This window comes from Eulemur rufifrons, chromosome 2 (assembly GCF_041146395.1).
Source record: "Eulemur rufifrons isolate Redbay chromosome 2, OSU_ERuf_1, whole genome shotgun sequence".
NCBI classification, from domain to species: Eukaryota; Metazoa; Chordata; class Mammalia; order Primates; family Lemuridae; genus Eulemur; species Eulemur rufifrons.
In genome coordinates this window covers 22,344,094-22,359,497 of record NC_090984.1, presented here as the reverse complement: position 1 = coordinate 22,359,497, position 15,404 = coordinate 22,344,094, and the positions used below count along the sequence as shown (strand labels likewise).

Below are 15,404 nucleotides of genomic sequence, written 5' to 3'. Positions count from 1 at the left end.
GGCACAGCCCCAGTTCTAGAGCTGACAGCGCCTGCCCGGGCGTGGGGACGGCGTCCCGCGTCAGGGGCGTGCCCCGAGCGTAGAGGCCGCCCCGCGGTCTGGGGAAACCCTGCCACTTGCGCGAACCCGTTCCGAGGAGAGGGCGGCGCCTGGGCGGAAACTCCGCCCCGGCTGCGAGTTTCGAGCCCTCGCGTGGCTTAGGGGCCGCACCCGCCCTCTTAGCTGTGGCGTGGTCACTAGTCGGCGGCGGGGCGTACACGCTCACAAAGTGAGGTCTCGCAAAGAGCCTCGACCTCGGTTTTCTCCTCTGGAAAGTGGGGCCTCACAATCCGTCCCAAGCGCGGGACAAAAGGTGGAAGGAGTTTTGGTGGGCCCACGGTCGAGGCCTCTGCAAAAGGGGGTCGCCAGGTGACTCGAAGAGGCCGGCGGGACCTGACCGCAGCAGGGCGTGGGGCTTTTGTTCGGCGGGGGTTTCTTAAGTGAGAAACTATGCCGGCCGGCAGTAAGTCGCACCAAGGGTGCTCAAGGAAAGGGGGATCTCCTCTTCCCCCCGATCTCGGCCCCTCCAAGAGGCCCCACTGACGTGGCTCTCGGGTGTCTCTTCAGAAACTGCCTTGCGTGCACAGGCGAGCTGGGGCGTGTCGCCACGGTTTTAAAGAAAACCCGCACACACCGAGCGAATAACGTGCCGTTTGCTTCTTTCACGCAAGCGGAGTCACGCCCGCCTTCCCGAGGCCCGGCGCACGGACCTCCAAGGTCTCTGGCGCCCTCGGGGCCCCCGCGAACAATGCCCATGCTCTCCGCGCGCAGGAAGGAGTTGGCGGACATGGCGGGGTCGAGGCGGCAGAGCGGGTCAAGCCCCGCGGCCGGGTGGGGTCTCCACTTTTCGGCTCCGAGCTCCCAGCTGGCCAGGGACAGGCACCTGCCCGGTCCGGGAGCCTACGTGCGTCGCGACACGGCAGGCGGCTGGCCGGGCCGGCGACGTCTCTTCGGTCCTCCCGGAACTAGTCTACACAGCTGCGGCACCGACCGGAGCGGAGACGGCGGTTGCCCCAGAGCCTTCGAGTCGCGGGCTAGAGCGGTCAGGCCTCCGAGCCGGGTCGAACCAGGGCTGGCTACGGCTGCGTCACGCGAGGAGGCGGGGCTGCCACGGGCGGAGGCCGGAGCCGGAAGCGGAAGAGGCTCTCGGAGCGGAGAGTGGGGCCTAGCAGCCGCCGGAGCCTGGGAGACGGTGAGTGTGGGCCGGGGCCGGCGGCGGCGACGGTGACGGCGGCGGCGGCGGCTGGGGGTGAGTTGGCGGGGCTTGCGCGCTGGTGCCGTCCCCAGGCTCCCGGTTCGGTCTTAGCCTATTCCCTTTCTTTCTCCTCTTCGGCACACCTCAGGCCGCTGCCCCGACCTCTCACCCCTGACCCGCCGCTTCTCCCTCTGAGGGCAGTCACTACAGACCCCGACCACTTGGCCCCGCGGTGTTGAAGGCGAAGCCTGAGCGGCCTCTGAGGCCCCTTCAAGGGTCCAGTTTCGGCCCAGCGTGTACTCTCGGAATGGGGCCGGGGTCCGAAGTGGGATAGCCAGAAAGGGCCTTCAGACTCCTCCCTGTCCTCGGCTCGAGGCTTGGTCTGCAGACTCCTCTTTGCCGCGCGACCTGGAGTTTGATTCTGAACCAGGCTGGCCTTCCCCCTGTCCCGGGGTCTGCCCCTGGGTCTCCCCTCGGTGCCACTGGTGGCGGTTACTGGGGAATTGGACTTTGAGGTCCCTGGGACCCGGGGCGGCAGGAAAGGACGCGAGCGAGGGCCGCAGGCCCCCTGTGTGTTTCGTTTTGATGATGGAGCCGCTCCAGTCCGGGGGTATGGGCCAGGCCAAACTGACAGTACAGATGCCCAGGCTGCTCCTTGGTTCGGCCCTGGAGTCTCTGTGCTTTAGTTCCGGGTGTGGGTTCGCTGGTGTGGAGCTTGGGTGGGAATTGCCTGAGCCAGGCCCCTAGCTAGGCGGAGTTGGCAGCCTTCCAGCTTCCCTCCTCCATGCCCTTGAAAAGGAGGAGCGTCTCACTGTTGGTGGTGGCGCTTTGCGAGGTGGCAGGTTTGAGGTTGCAGTGGTGGGGCACTGCCAGCCAAAAATAACCATGGGGCGCTGGGGTGGTTGGAATCCAGGAGGGCAGCCGCTGCCCTGGCTGGCTGCTCTTCTTGTCAGCCCAGTTCTCTGGCCAGGAACAGCAAATGAGAAGCCGACAAGGCCTGTGCTCAAAGAAAAGTTGGCACCCTTGCCTTGGTTTCTTTCACATTGCCTTTTTCTTTATTGTGCTGAGCAGAGGCTCCCAAAGCATAATTGTGGCCCTTAGCTTCTTTAAACAAGCTGTTTGCTGCGGTTTCAGAGAATCAGAGACTGTTGATGAGAACTGGGCTCTAGAGCCCTGGCTGGGAAGATGACACCTGGTAGTGTTTCCAATATTTTACCTGCCTAGGATGTGTTAAAAAGGAGGGATGATCTTCTTCTCTAATATTGCCTTGTGTGTGGTACTTTATGGCTCTCATACTTGTCATCTCCTTTGCCAGGCTGGGAGACGTTATCTCTGTTTTCCAGACTTGGTAACCATGTGACTTGTCTAAGGTCATGAGGTCAGTAAGTGGCAGCACGGGGATTTAGTTTAGGGTTTTCTGCCAGAGCCCTCTCCTCCCAGATCTCTTGGAAGGGACTTATAAAATGTCCTTAAGGTGTTTAACACAGCCCTGAGGTGTTACCTGGAACTTTTTAATGGTAATGGAAAGCTGCCTTTAGTATCTCTGGGCACAAATCTGTGCTGGGCATTTGACTTAGAGGAGAGACATATTTAATCCTCACAGAACCTTGTAAGACATTATTATTCCCTTGTTGCAAGAGGAAACTGAAAGAGTTTAATAACTTTCCCAAAGACACACAGCTAGAAGTGGCATTGCCACAATTCGGATTGACATCTGTCTGATTCTGAAGCTACGCTTTTTCCACTCATGTGAACATGTATGGACATAAGAATCTTCTGAGTCCCAGGAGGGAGTCTTTGGCCTGGTGTGGGATAGACCATGTCCTCCAGCTCTAGTGTTTTGTTTGTCTAGTAAGGATGAGCAGGACCACACTTGCCTTGTGGGAGGGTGTGTGCCCTGGCCAATGGAGCGTCTTCTGGGTCATTAGTGAGATGGGAGATACGGCTTTTAGCTCATAGCTTGGGCACCTGACCCAGGGTAATTGCAGGAAAACAGTGAAACATCAGTCAGCTGATCATCAAAACAACAAGTCTAAGCTCTTGGGAAGGTGTTGGTGCTTTTATGTAGTGTTTATCTCCAAGGACTTCACAGGTAGACAGGAAGACATCTGGTAGTGAGGAGACTGAGGACAGTGACTTTCTTAGGATCACGGAGAAGTGCCCAGGGGTTTGGTCAGATATGCCTCTCTGTCCTGCTCATCCATGGGGAGCCATTCCATGCTGGGCTTCTTCTGACAGACCCTGCTGATGAGATGAGGGAGCCTTGATGCCGTTTGTCCAACATGTGTTTGGTCAGGCAAGCCCAGGACTGATCCCGACTGGAGCTTGGCTGTGGCCAAGTGAAGGGTGGGGAAGAAGGCAGGTGTGGTGTCTGGCGCAGCCTTCCTGTGGAGGCAGTGTCAGAAGTTTGAGTATAGGTGGAGCAGGGAACTGTCTTCACATAGCCAGCTTTCTGAGCTGGTGGCAGATCCAGCCCGGCAATTTCCTGTGGTGGCTCTAAGTCCCCACTGAACAGGGACAGTGAAATGGGGCTCTTTTGGCCTGCCAAGCTAGTTCTGAGAGGGGCGTAGGAGAGGGTGCTGGAGCAGGGGAGCTAGAAGAGGGGACAGCATGGTACTGTTGGATAAAGGTGAGGCACCTGGCATGGCACTGCAGGGTGCTCAGTGGGCCTTGGGCAAGAAACTTGGGTACTCTGAGGACCCTGGAGTCCTCACTGGTGCTGAGACCATGTGTGAACCAGCAAGGCCCCTGGGCCCATATCCACTTGGGTAGACCCTTGGGTAGGCTAGGAAATGTTTACGAGACCCGTGTGCCTCTTTCTCCAAGGGCTGGTCTTCTCATTTCTGCTGTGGCTCCTCATACTGACTGTGGTCCTTACTCCCTTGAGTGGAGTCCACTTCAGGGCCTCAGCCGGGCAGCTTTCAGCTTCTCAAACTTGAGGGCTTTGACCCCTCGCTCCCATGTGTCGGCTCCATGCCAGCAGCCCTTTGGCCCCTGGCTTTACAGAGCGTATGCTTCATAGGACACCACCCACCCACCCCCGCCCCGGCAGGAGGGAATCGAGCACTGGAGGCTCCCCTTTCTCTCTGTCTTTAGTCTCCTTGTGACAGTGCCCAGCATCTCTGCCCTGTGTCCCTGCCTCAGCACCTGGGCCCTGGCTCACCTGCTTCCCTGAGTGCTCTGGCCACTAGGCCAGTGGTGCTTTCCTGGGAGGCAGCTGTTTGTTTGTTCACTGGCAAAGAAGGGTGTTACTCATTGTCTGCTGTTTGACCAGTGTGACCTCAGAGTTCTTCACTTCATAAACCCCTGGGAGGGGCTGCCCCCAAACAGAACAATGGGCCTCTTCTTCAGGAGCAACTGGGCTGTCCCACGCAGCCCTGTGGCTGGAGGTGGCTGGCTGTGTATTTAGCAGGGCTTTCCATTTCTCGTGGCCTAGATGCATCACTGTAAGCGATACCGCTCCCCTGAGCCAGACCCGTACCTGAGCTACCGATGGAAAAGGAGGAGATCTTACAGTCGGGAACATGAAGGGAGACTACGATACCCGTCCCGAAGGGAGCCTCCCCCCCGGAGATCTCGGTCCAGAAGGTAAGAGGAAACTAGGTAGGAAGGAAGGGCTCCTTCCCTCAGCTGGGTTAGCGAGATTGTCCGGAAGCTGTGTCAGCCCCAGACTCCTTGAGATGATTCCACCCCTGCCCAGCTGCCTAGCTGCCTTTGGATCCCTGCCTTCTCCCCTTGGGCTCCCCGCTAATCTCACCTGCATGCCCTGGCCACAGCAGTAGCTACCATCCTTGCTGCCCCTTCTTTCTCTGTCCTGGAGTGTTCTTTCTTCTTCTCCCTACATATGCCCCCATTTTCTAGGCCAGCATCTCCCCTGCTGGCCTCCTGAGCCTTCCTCATTGAGGATTAGGAACATAACCTCAGCCCTGGAAAGGTTGCTTCTTGGGTCCTATCTCAGCCCCCAGGCCAAAGTTACAGTCACAGCAGGCCCCGTGCTTATGTCCCCTTGCACCCTTCTTCCTGTGGCACTAGAGGGATGCCATCATGAGCCATGTCTCCGGAGAGCAGGCCTCGTACCTTTGCATGCTTGGGCCCATCAGGCACTCTCTGTGAGCCCTCTAGCAGGGACCCAGCTGACTAGTGTCCCCATCCCCCTTTTGGCAGCCATGACCGCCTGCCCTACCAGAGGAGATACCGGGAGCGCCGTGACAGTGATGCATACCGGTGTGAAGAACGGAGCCCCTCCTTTGCAGAAGACTGCTATGGATCTTCACGTTCTCGTCATCGTCGGCGGTCACGAGAGAGGGGGCCGTACCGGACCCGCAAGCATGCCCACCATTGCCACAAACGCCGCACCAGGTCTTGTAGCAGTGCCTCCTCGGTGAGTGGTGGCCAGAGTGTGCTGGCTGGGGCTTAAAGGCCTCATCTCTTTCTAGCCTTCTCTCAGGCTGGCTGGTCTGGGTGAGTACTGCCAGCCTTGCGCACACGCGCTGGTGTGCGTGCATGTGTGTGTGTATGTGTCGTCTGGTCTAGTTGCAGGGCTCAGCAGGGGGTTCCGGCTCCTCTGTCTTCTGGCCCCTTGCCAGTGGCAGCTGTAGGGCCTCTGGCTCCGTCGCTGGCTGTCCCCAGCCTGTCCGTGTCTACACACTGCATAAGACATAGGCCACATGGTGCAAGTGGCCGGAGTCACTTCTTAGGGATTCTAGTAGTATTGCCAGTATGCGGTCTGCAGCCAAATGGCCTGGTCCTTCCCCTGCAGAGACTCTCCCGTGTATAGCTGAATGCTCTGACTGGTGTGGACGGCGCCCACCTCTATGGGCTCATCTCCACACCCCTCCTCAAAGGCCCAGAGGCTGTCGAGCCCCATTGATGTGCCCCATGGGAGGGGAGGATTTACCTATCAGTCAGCTCAGACTGGGGAGCTGCTTCCCTTCTGACCCCCAGCCAGGCCCTCTCTAGCTCAGCCTCTTTATGTGAGGGACAGTCATGGAGAGGAGGACGTGTGAAGAAATGACAGAAATGACAGAAAGGCCCATAGCCCCAGGTTTCCCCTGCTTGTCCACTTGCAGGACACATGCCAAGGCCGGGGCCTGGCCAGTGTCTCTAGCGTGGAGGGTTGCGCAGGTCTCTGTTGAGACCAGGAGTCCCCGCTGTGCTCAGTCCCCTGGGGAAGGCAAATCAGTTGTGTATTTCTGAGGTTATGTGCGGTCTTCTCTTCTCCCCTCATCCCTCCTTCCTGCTTCCCTCCTGCCAGCCATGAGGCCCCTGCGGAGCCATCGAGGGCCCAGGCATCTTCTCTGCCCAGCTGTCTTCTGCGACTTCTTTGAGCGGCCAAAGGGTTGAGGGTTGACTCTGTACGGGCCTGTCCAGCATGGCCTGGTGGCCTCTCTGCATACTGCCACATACTGCCACAGGATGGCACTGCAAATCTGGCTCTGCTTCTTGTCTTTTTGGTGCCCTCTATCGTGAGGCTCGGGATGGGCCTGGATTGTGAACAGCATCGGCGCCAAGGCCAGGACAGGAGCTGGCATGAGGCCTGTGTGGGCCATTGTGGTAGAGGGCCTGGAGGTCAACCAGCCCAGAGGATCCCAGGCTCCTTTCCTTCTGGAGGCTGGTGGCAGGAGGGCTGCTGACGGAAGGCCGTTTCTGGTAGTGATGGTTAAGTCTGGCCAAGATTGCCTTCTGGGGGCAGGTGGCAGCTTGGCTGTGAGTGGCAGCTGTCGGGCATGTGCACGGCTGTGTGGGTGAGCAGAGGCAGGCAAGCACAGGCTGGGCGTTCTGCACCTGAAGCCAGCGTAGCTCTCTGACCAGTCTGGATGGTTGGACCCGGGCTGGGCCAGCTGCCTTCTTGCGCCGTTCTCACTGCATCTTCAGCTCTGGCCGAAGCCACCACGGGAGGGCTCGGGAGGGGGAGACTTGGAGCAGGAGAGAGTCAGGGCTGTGGCTCTCTCACCACCCGCCCCTCAGCAGCAGAGGCTGGTCGTCTTTCTGAGCATTTGCGGCGCTCCTCTTATAGATAATGTCCGAGTTTTCTTTACGTACCTGTAGCTGTTTTTACTTTTCTGTTTTTGAAGTCAGTTTGTGTCTTGACGTGTCCCTTGCAATATCCCTATCGTTATATATGCTGTGTGCCTTATGAAATGCTGGGATCTGGAAAATCCAACCAACCAACCAACCCACCGGCTCCTCACCGTCTCCACCTCTGCCTTTGACTGACACCTCAATCTGTCAATCGGAACCGCCTACCATGCGATTGGTCGGATGGCGTTTCGGGGGGCGGTGCATGCAGAGAAGCCAACAGAGCAGTAAGCGCAGCAGCCGAAGTGTGGAAGATGACAAGGAGGGCCACCTGGTGTGCCGGATCGGCGATTGGCTCCAAGAGCGATGTACAGCCACCTTTCGTAAAACTTTACCTCTCTACTTTCTACCCCCCTTGTTAGACAAGATCTCTCCTGCCTGGAGGGGCCTCTAGTGCGCGTGGCGCCTTAGCGGGGCCACCAGTAATTGCCTGAATGACACAGACGCTAGCAACTTCTGTTTTTAAGAGTGTAGCAGTGAGAGAGAAACCTTTTTTGTTTTTGAGAATTTGAATGCTGTGAACTTGCAGGAGCTGCCGCCTCCCTGCCCTCCGGACTCTCATGCCCAACTTCTTTTCTCTCCTAGATGAGATCGTGGGGAACCTGGGTGAAGGCACCTTTGGCAAGGTGGTAGAGTGCTTGGACCATGCCAGGTGAGGGGCTGGGCAGTACAGCTGGCTCTGGCTGTGATCTTCCTGGGGTGGATAGCCTGGGGTTCGCGAGGGTGGTGGCTATCAGAGCTTAACTTTCTTCTTTTTGAAGGGTAGCACCAAAGTAGGGGTCTGACCTGTACACATTGGACTTTTGCTGATCCCTCAAAATAAGGGAGAAAATCTTGGGGTTCTGCAGGCATGTGGCATCCCTACCCAAGAACTGCTGGTCAGTGAATGGTTCTGCCCCAGTTTCTCCACTTCTCCAAGGCTGTGATGGTGGATATCAGAACAGGGCCGAGGGCCTGGCTCCTCTGTGCTTGGAGTTGCTTCCTGCGATCTCTTTTAGGTTCTTGGCTTGGCAAGGGGTTGGGAGTGGCACTAAGCCCAGCCTAAGCATGAGCCCTCACCCCCTGAGGGTCTTCATGAGAGGCCGTGCAGTTCCCAGTTGAGAGAAACAAGACCCTGGGCTTTCTCACCAAGCAGGCCACTGCTTCTCCAGTGTGGCTAGGGTAGCATGTGGTCCCTGCTGAGTGTGCTTAGGAAGAGTGGGTATGTGCCTGTGTGTCATGCTGCTGGGGGCACCTTGCTCCCTCCCAGGCGTAACAGTGTAACACTTTGTCCCCTTACCATTCCTCAAGACTACAACCCTTGCTTCCTCCTGTAGCTCTGGGTTGGGGAGATACCTCCTGGGAGCCAACTGCCTCCCTGCCTTAATGGCCCTTTGACTGATTTGGCACTTTAGCTACAAAGTGCTGGTGTCCTCATTTTGAGTCAGGTGCCACCCATATGTGGCCCTCTTGATTTTAGAGATGAATAAATCTGCTCAGCGCTTACCTAAATCTACTGTTGATGGCGGAGCTGGGTACCACTGTACTGTAGTGCCCCCACATTAAGGAGAGTGATCAGAAAAGACAGTCATCCCCGGGAGTCCAGCCATCCCTGTGGCCACAAGATAAAGGTGGCAGCAGTGACTGAGAGGAAGCTTCCCTTTGCTCCCAGTTCCCATATAAACACCCCTCGGACCCAGTGTGGCACAAGAGGTTAGGGGTGGGACCCATGGATAGAGGGACATGTACAGACTGTACTGTGACCACATGGAGATATGGCAGATCTAAGAGCTGTAATGCATGAGGGCAGAACTGAACTATCTGGAGTGTGCCACTCTGGGTAGTGCCACTTTGGGTAGCTAGAGGGAAAATGAGCCTCTGAAGTCACTATGGGGCAGGCACAAGGTCCAGGGAACTTTCAGGGGACTCAAACAGAGTCAGGGCTGGTGGGGGTGGTTATGCAGAGGCAGAATTCAGCTCACTAAAAGGAAGGGCCTTACTCTCAGAGCCATACAGTCCTGGAAGGGGTGGCCTCTGGAAGTGCTGAGCTCCCTGTGTTGAGGGTTGGAGTGCCACGGGGAGATCTGTTCTAGGAGGCGGCTGGAGTATGTAGCTTTTCCTCTGAGCTCCTCTCCTGCTCTGACAATCTGGGGAAATGGATTGCAGAGAAACTATCCTCTAGAAGATGCCTTTGCTCTGTGGCCCTTTCCCTGGGCACCAGGGCCAGCCTCCCTGAGGTCTCAGAGGACATATCCTTGTGGGCCAGGGCTGTCGACACTGTAGTTCCCCACTGAGCACCTGAATTCTAGCTGTCCCTTCCTGCCTGGCGACTGAGCCTCATGAGCAGCAGGTTTCCTTTCTCTGCTCACACCCTGCAGATGGCCTACTGGGATGGGGTTTGGGGTATGAAGTACAGAGCAGGGACTGTTAAAATCCTCATTGGACACTAAAGGGTTCCTGGCCCTCTGTGGTCACCGATAAATGCTGTGGCAGGTAGGTGGGCCTGGAGATGGGCATGGTAAAGAAATTGGCCCTGGCCCTCACAGTGAGAGGACCCCATTGCTGGCACCCTTACCTGTTGCCAGACCATCCCTCCATCCTAGAACCCCCAGCCCAAGGGGAACTGTTTGCTCAGACTTAAAGATGACATGCTCGGGAAGGTCAAGAGGTGCTGTGGGAGGATTCTGGGCGGAGAGGCATGGCTGGAGTCAGGGCTGACCGGCCTAAAGGTTAGGTTATGGTGTAACCTCCTGGGCTGGTGCCAGCCAGCAGGATTAGCCTCTGCTGTGCCCACACTCTCCCCTGGGAGCTGGCAGTGGCTGAGAACACAGAAGCCTAAGGCTGGCATGGAGGCTGAGAGCATTAAATCACAGATGCCGGGGAGCTTGCCTTTGGGTGGAAAGGGGTCTGGTATTGCATGGGGCAGGCTAGGCATAGAGTATCTCCTCTCTCCAGTGCAGGCCGTTCCTGGAGCAGTGTTTGTTGGGAGTTGCTGGGCTGGGGAGGAGGGTGGGAGAAGGCCTGGGCGGCTGCTAATGAGAACCTCTGCTTCCTTCCCGGGTACCAGAGGGAAGTCTCAGGTTGCCCTGAAGATCATCCGCAACGTGGGCAAGTACCGGGAGGCTGCCCGACTAGAAATCAATGTTCTCAAAAAAATCAAGGAGAAGGACAAAGAGAACAAGTTGTGAGTGTCTGCAAGGAGTGGGAGGGAAGCCTTTAGTGGAGACAGAGTCTACTTCAGCCCCAACTGCTTGGCCCCCCAAACGGCTTAGCAGTGTCCCATCACCTGCTTGGCACTGTGCCTTCTGTCCACACTCAAGAGGCAGAGGAGTCTGGCAAGCAAGTCTTGCTGGAAGAAGCCTTTGGACTCGAGTCCAGGCTCTATGCCCACTGGCGCTGTGTTCTGAGCCAGGCCTCCCAGCCCTGCATTTGTGAATCGGGGACCTCACTGGGTTGTGGTGGGCACGTGAGGCTGTTCAGGGCTCTCACACAGTAGGAGACATCCAAAGGAGGGCCTTGCTTTGGCAAACACACCGAGCACCTTCCCCCAAGCACTGTGCTGAGCACGGGCAGATGGGTGACTCCAACACCCTCGTGAAGCTCAGTAGAGTGTGTGAGTTGAAAAAAACAACACTCTTCCATCTCTTCCTCAGCAGCTCTGAGGCAGGGCCTCTCCCCACGTCCTAAATAAGGGAGAGGGGCTTGGAGAACTCGGACCAGAACCCTGTCCCCCATCCCACCCCACCGCCATGCAGGAAGTTCATTCCTTGCGTAGAGCTCGTCTGGGTGATGGCTGGTGGGGAGATGTGTTCTTGCTCTGATTCTCTTTCTTCATGTGTATCTGTGTCCTGGTGTTATGACCCAGTGGCCTAGGAGAGAATGGGGACTGGCTTCACCTGAGAGGGGGGTGAGAGAGGCCCCCAGCACAGAGCCTGAGCCCCACCCATCCTTCTCCCTCAGCCTGTGCGTTTTGATGTCTGACTGGTTCAACTTCCACGGTCACATGTGCATCGCCTTTGAGCTTCTGGGCAAGAACACCTTTGAGTTCCTGAAGGAGAATAATTTCCAGCCTTACCCCCTACCACACGTGCGGCACATGGCCTACCAGCTCTGCCACGCCCTTAGATGTAAGTGTCTACCCTCCCATGGAGCACGGGGTGGCCACACCCACAGTCCAGTCACCTGGTGATCTTGCTCTCCCTTCACTCTGGCACGTTGCTAACCATTCCGCTGGGCCTAAGACCTACCAGAGCCCCTTTGGCTGAAAGGCCTTCTGTCTTCAGGTAGGAGTCTCGGTGTGAGGATGGATGGGAAGGCTAAAATCCCATCCAGGGACTTGCTAGGCTAGCCTTTGCCCCGGGTACTCAGGAAGAAAAAAGGAAAGAGCTGCTGTAGAATTGGCCCAGCTACCAACCCTATAGCATCAAAAGATAGAAGCCTGACCTGACAGATCCCACTGCATGGAGACCCTCTGTCTAACCATCACTCCTCGTCTGCCTACCAGCCTTGAATAGCTGGTGGTGCCAGTGCTCAGCGCGGTAGGGTTTGTGATGGTTGGAGAAAGGTTTCTTGGAGAGGAGGTCAGTAAACCTAGAGCCAGGATCTGGACAGATGGAGCTGGGACAGGCATTCTGAGCAAGGAGAAGAGTTCCGTGAAGGCCTAGAACCTGGCATGTGCTGAGACTCACTCTAGTGGAGGGAGGGCTCACACTGGGAAGTGGTGGGCCACACCATTGTGAGGCTCTTGAATGCCAGATGGGAGCCCTTGACCCTGAAAGTGACAAGTAGCAGGAAGCCACTGTTGGGAGGATGGGCTGCTCAGGGCTAGTGACTAGGAGAGGCAGGTCTGGCTTCCTGGGTGTGTGACTTGTACAGTCAGTCACATAGGACCCTGTGCTTGATTTTGTGCTGTTGCCACCATCTTAACATTCTTAGTATTTTTAAAACAAGGGGACCTGCATTTTCATTTTGCAACGGGCCTTGTATTCTCTAAGTGGTGTTGGGGAGAGGGAGCCACCCCAAGGCTGTTGCTGTAGCTTTGGTGAGAGACAGGTGAGGAGGCCTGGTCTCTGCAGAGGAGGTAGAGGGAGGTTTTTTGAATGGAAAAGGTCTTCCCCCTCTAAGGCCTCAAGAATACGAATCCTTGAGAGGGAAGCCAGGAGAAAGGCAGGATGAGGCCCGGCTCCCTGCTTAGGTTGGGGGGGGTGTTGCTGGCTTTGGAGGTGGGGTCTGGCCTAGAGCCGGCAGGAGCTGGTTAAGCGCAGGTCCTCAGTGCCTCCCTTCTCTCCTTCCCTGCCCTTCTAGTTCTGCATGAGAACCAGCTGACCCACACAGACTTAAAGCCAGAGAACATCCTATTTGTGAATTCCGAGTTTGAAACCCTCTACAATGAGCACAAGGTATTGATGGGGGTGAGGGTGAGGCCCTGCTCCAGGTGTGGGTTACCTCCTGGGACAGACTCCTGACCTTGCTTACCTGCCTTGCCCTTCAGAGTTGTGAGGAGAAGTCAGTCAAGAACACCAGCATCCGAGTGGCTGACTTCGGCAGTGCCACCTTTGACCATGAACATCACACGACCATTGTGGCCACTCGTCACTATCGCCCACCTGAGGTGATCCTTGGTGAGTTTCTGGTAGCCCCTGACCTTGTTACACCGGACAGTTGTTGGGAGGGTATGAGCAGAAGCGGCATGCCAGTCAGTCTGCCCCCTAGGGCAGTCAGAACATCTCAGACGAAGGGGCCAGTGTCGTGAGACACTGAGGTTGCCGACTTGGCCTTGGCCTTGTCGGTCAGCCTTACTGAGAGAGGGCCTTGTACTCGGCAAGGGTCCTGCCAGCCAGTGTGGCTGCTGCTCTGTGATCTCTAGGCGAGAGCACAGAACTGGATCTCACAGCCTCTCCTTATCTTGGCTTTCAGAGCTGGGCTGGGCACAGCCCTGCGACGTTTGGAGTATCGGCTGCATTCTCTTTGAGTACTACCGGGGCTTCACACTCTTCCAGGTACAGTGCCCCACACTGCCTCCCTGCCCTGAGCATTGCCACTCTGGGCTAGGAAGCCCCATGTGGCTGAAGAGACAGGTGTCTTCCACCTTGTCACTTGTCAGGTTGTAAGATTCAGACTCTCAAGGGTTGTAGATGCCCAGGGGAAGAAGGCAGAGGTCCATGTAGCTGCCATCAAGGATGGAGGGGCAGGAGGAGCGAGCGTTCTAGGCAGGGGATACAGCATGAGTGAGGGCATGGGGACGGCTGGAACATGTTCTGGGGAGAGAGTGGAGCTAAGCAGAGAGAGGTGTGCAGTCATGGCCAAGTGTATGTGAAGGGCTGAGGAGTGTGAGCTGTTCCTGAGAGAACAGGCTGGCAAGCTGCCACCAGGTCAGAGGCTGGGACTGCTGTTCCATTGGTAGTTTGCATCTCCTGGGGCAGCAAGGGCATTTGCCCCTCTCTCTCATCCCGTATTCTCCCCGAGGGGGTGAGGCTGGGACTGTCCCTTACTTGCTCTGTCCCTGATCTTCCACAGACCCATGAAAACCGAGAGCACTTGGTGATGATGGAGAAGATCCTAGGGCCCATCCCATCACACATGATCCACCGCACCAGGTAAGGACCCCGGTAGCTCCTTCGGGGTTGACACGGGAACCTTTCCCTTTTCGGCTGGGTGTTAACAGGGTACTGGATGTAGAATAGAAAGTCTTTGCCAGACATTCATGGCTCCCCCTGGCTCCCAACAGCCTTCCCTGTGTGCCCTGGCTTTGCTGCCAGTCTCTAGACTGCCACCGTCTTGAGTCTGGCTGGAGCTGCTCTTCCTCACCGCCCCCCAGAGGCTTGTCCCCCTAGCACTCCCACAGCCTGACTCCTACTCCCCCCCCCCGCCCCCACATTTTCAGGAAGCAGAAATATTTCTACAAAGGGGGCCTGGTCTGGGATGAGAACAGCTCTGACGGCCGGTATGTGAAGGAGAACTGCAAACCTCTGAAGGTCAGTTTCTGGCTTCCCCCAGCTCAACTCATGCCAAGGAGACCCCAGGCACTGGGCAGACACACAGCAGAGAGACAGGCCAGGCAGCTAAAGGCTGCCTCCTCGTTCCAGCTCTGTGGGAGGCAGCACCCAAGACTGGGTGCTGGCAGTTGGGCTTCTTGCAAACTGCCCCAGAGGGGCCCTTAGCCCTACCCCTTCCCCATGGGGTGGCTATGAATGTAACTGGGGAACACCAGAAGAGCCAGATATCAGAGACCTTGCTGCTTCCTGTCCCACCCTCTTCTCTCAATTGTGGGAAGAACTAGGCAGGACTGAGGTGAGGGGGAGGGAAGACCTAGCCATGGCCAGGAAGCCTCTGTCAACTGCATTTGGTGCTCAGACAAGTGAATTTCGCAGAGGTGATCTCTACCCACCTGTCAGGACTTTGCATGTGGGGCAGAGGCACCAACCCAGCAAGACACCTAGTAGCCTGACAAGTGCCGAGCAGAACGTTAAACACGGGCATGAAAGGAAAGGAGCTGCTCGTTGTCCAGGAGGGCGGAAGTAGAGTCCTCCAAGGAGGCATCACTGCCCCCTCGACCCAGTCCAGCAAGGCATCCCAGAGGCAAAGGGACCTGCTGTGGCTTCCCCACGACCCTGCCATCACACTGAGGCACCTTGTGTCCCTGAGCAGAGTTACATGCTCCAGGACACTCTGGAGCACGTGCAGCTGTTTGACCTGATGAGGAGGATGTTAGAATTTGACCCTGCCCAGCGCATCACACTGGCCGAGGCCCTGCTGCACCCCTTCTTTGCTGGCTTGACCCCTGAGGAGCGGTCCTTCCACAGCAGCCGCAACCCAAGCAGATGACAGGTGCAGGCCACCCTGCAAGGAGATGGAGAGCGGGACTGGGCTGTCCAGCCCCTTTTCTCCAGCCTCTACCACCGGCCCCAGGGCCAGAGCCACCCAGCGAACAGTGCAATGTGAAGGAAGGCAGGAGCCTGCAGGGGAGGAGACTTGGTGCCCAGCTGCCAGAAAGCACAGATTTGACCCAAGCTATTTATATGTTGTAAAGTTATAATAAAGTGTTTCTTACTGTTTGTAACCCCTGGTACCAGTGTGTCCGTCTCCAGGCTCCCTGCCTTCTCCCTTCCCTGAC

The 15,404-nt window shown here is 57.0% G+C and overlaps 1 protein-coding gene across 1 annotated transcript; it reads left to right on the top strand.

The window, feature by feature from the left end:
* Positions 1-232: 232 nt before the first annotated feature.
* Positions 233-15,350, top strand: CLK3 (CDC like kinase 3). The gene is made up of 13 exons (XM_069481840.1): positions 233-1,231; positions 4,671-4,822; positions 5,399-5,615; positions 7,524-7,620; positions 7,898-7,964; positions 10,359-10,475; positions 11,252-11,418; positions 12,596-12,690; positions 12,783-12,912; positions 13,208-13,290; positions 13,808-13,887; positions 14,175-14,265; positions 14,939-15,350. The coding sequence occupies exons 1-13, from the start codon at positions 788-790 to the stop codon at positions 15,113-15,115; spliced, it is 1,917 nt and encodes a 638-aa protein (XP_069337941.1). The 5' UTR covers positions 233-787; the 3' UTR covers positions 15,116-15,350.
* Positions 15,351-15,404: the final 54 nt, after the last annotated feature.

What these genes read in the sequence shown, in the direction of transcription:
- CLK3 (XM_069481840.1), top strand. Translation starts at nt 788, where the DNA reads ATGCCCATGCTCTCCGCGCGCAGGAAGGAGTTGGCGGACATGGCGGGG. An exon ending in CTTGTAGCAGTGCCTCCTCG is followed by an intron (nt 5,616 to 7,523) that starts GTGAGTGGTGGC and finishes CGGTGCATGCAG; the next exon opens with AGAAGCCAACAGAGCAGTAA. An exon ending in CCCACCTGAGGTGATCCTTG is followed by an intron (nt 12,913 to 13,207) that starts GTGAGTTTCTGG and finishes CTTGGCTTTCAG; the next exon opens with AGCTGGGCTGGGCACAGCCC.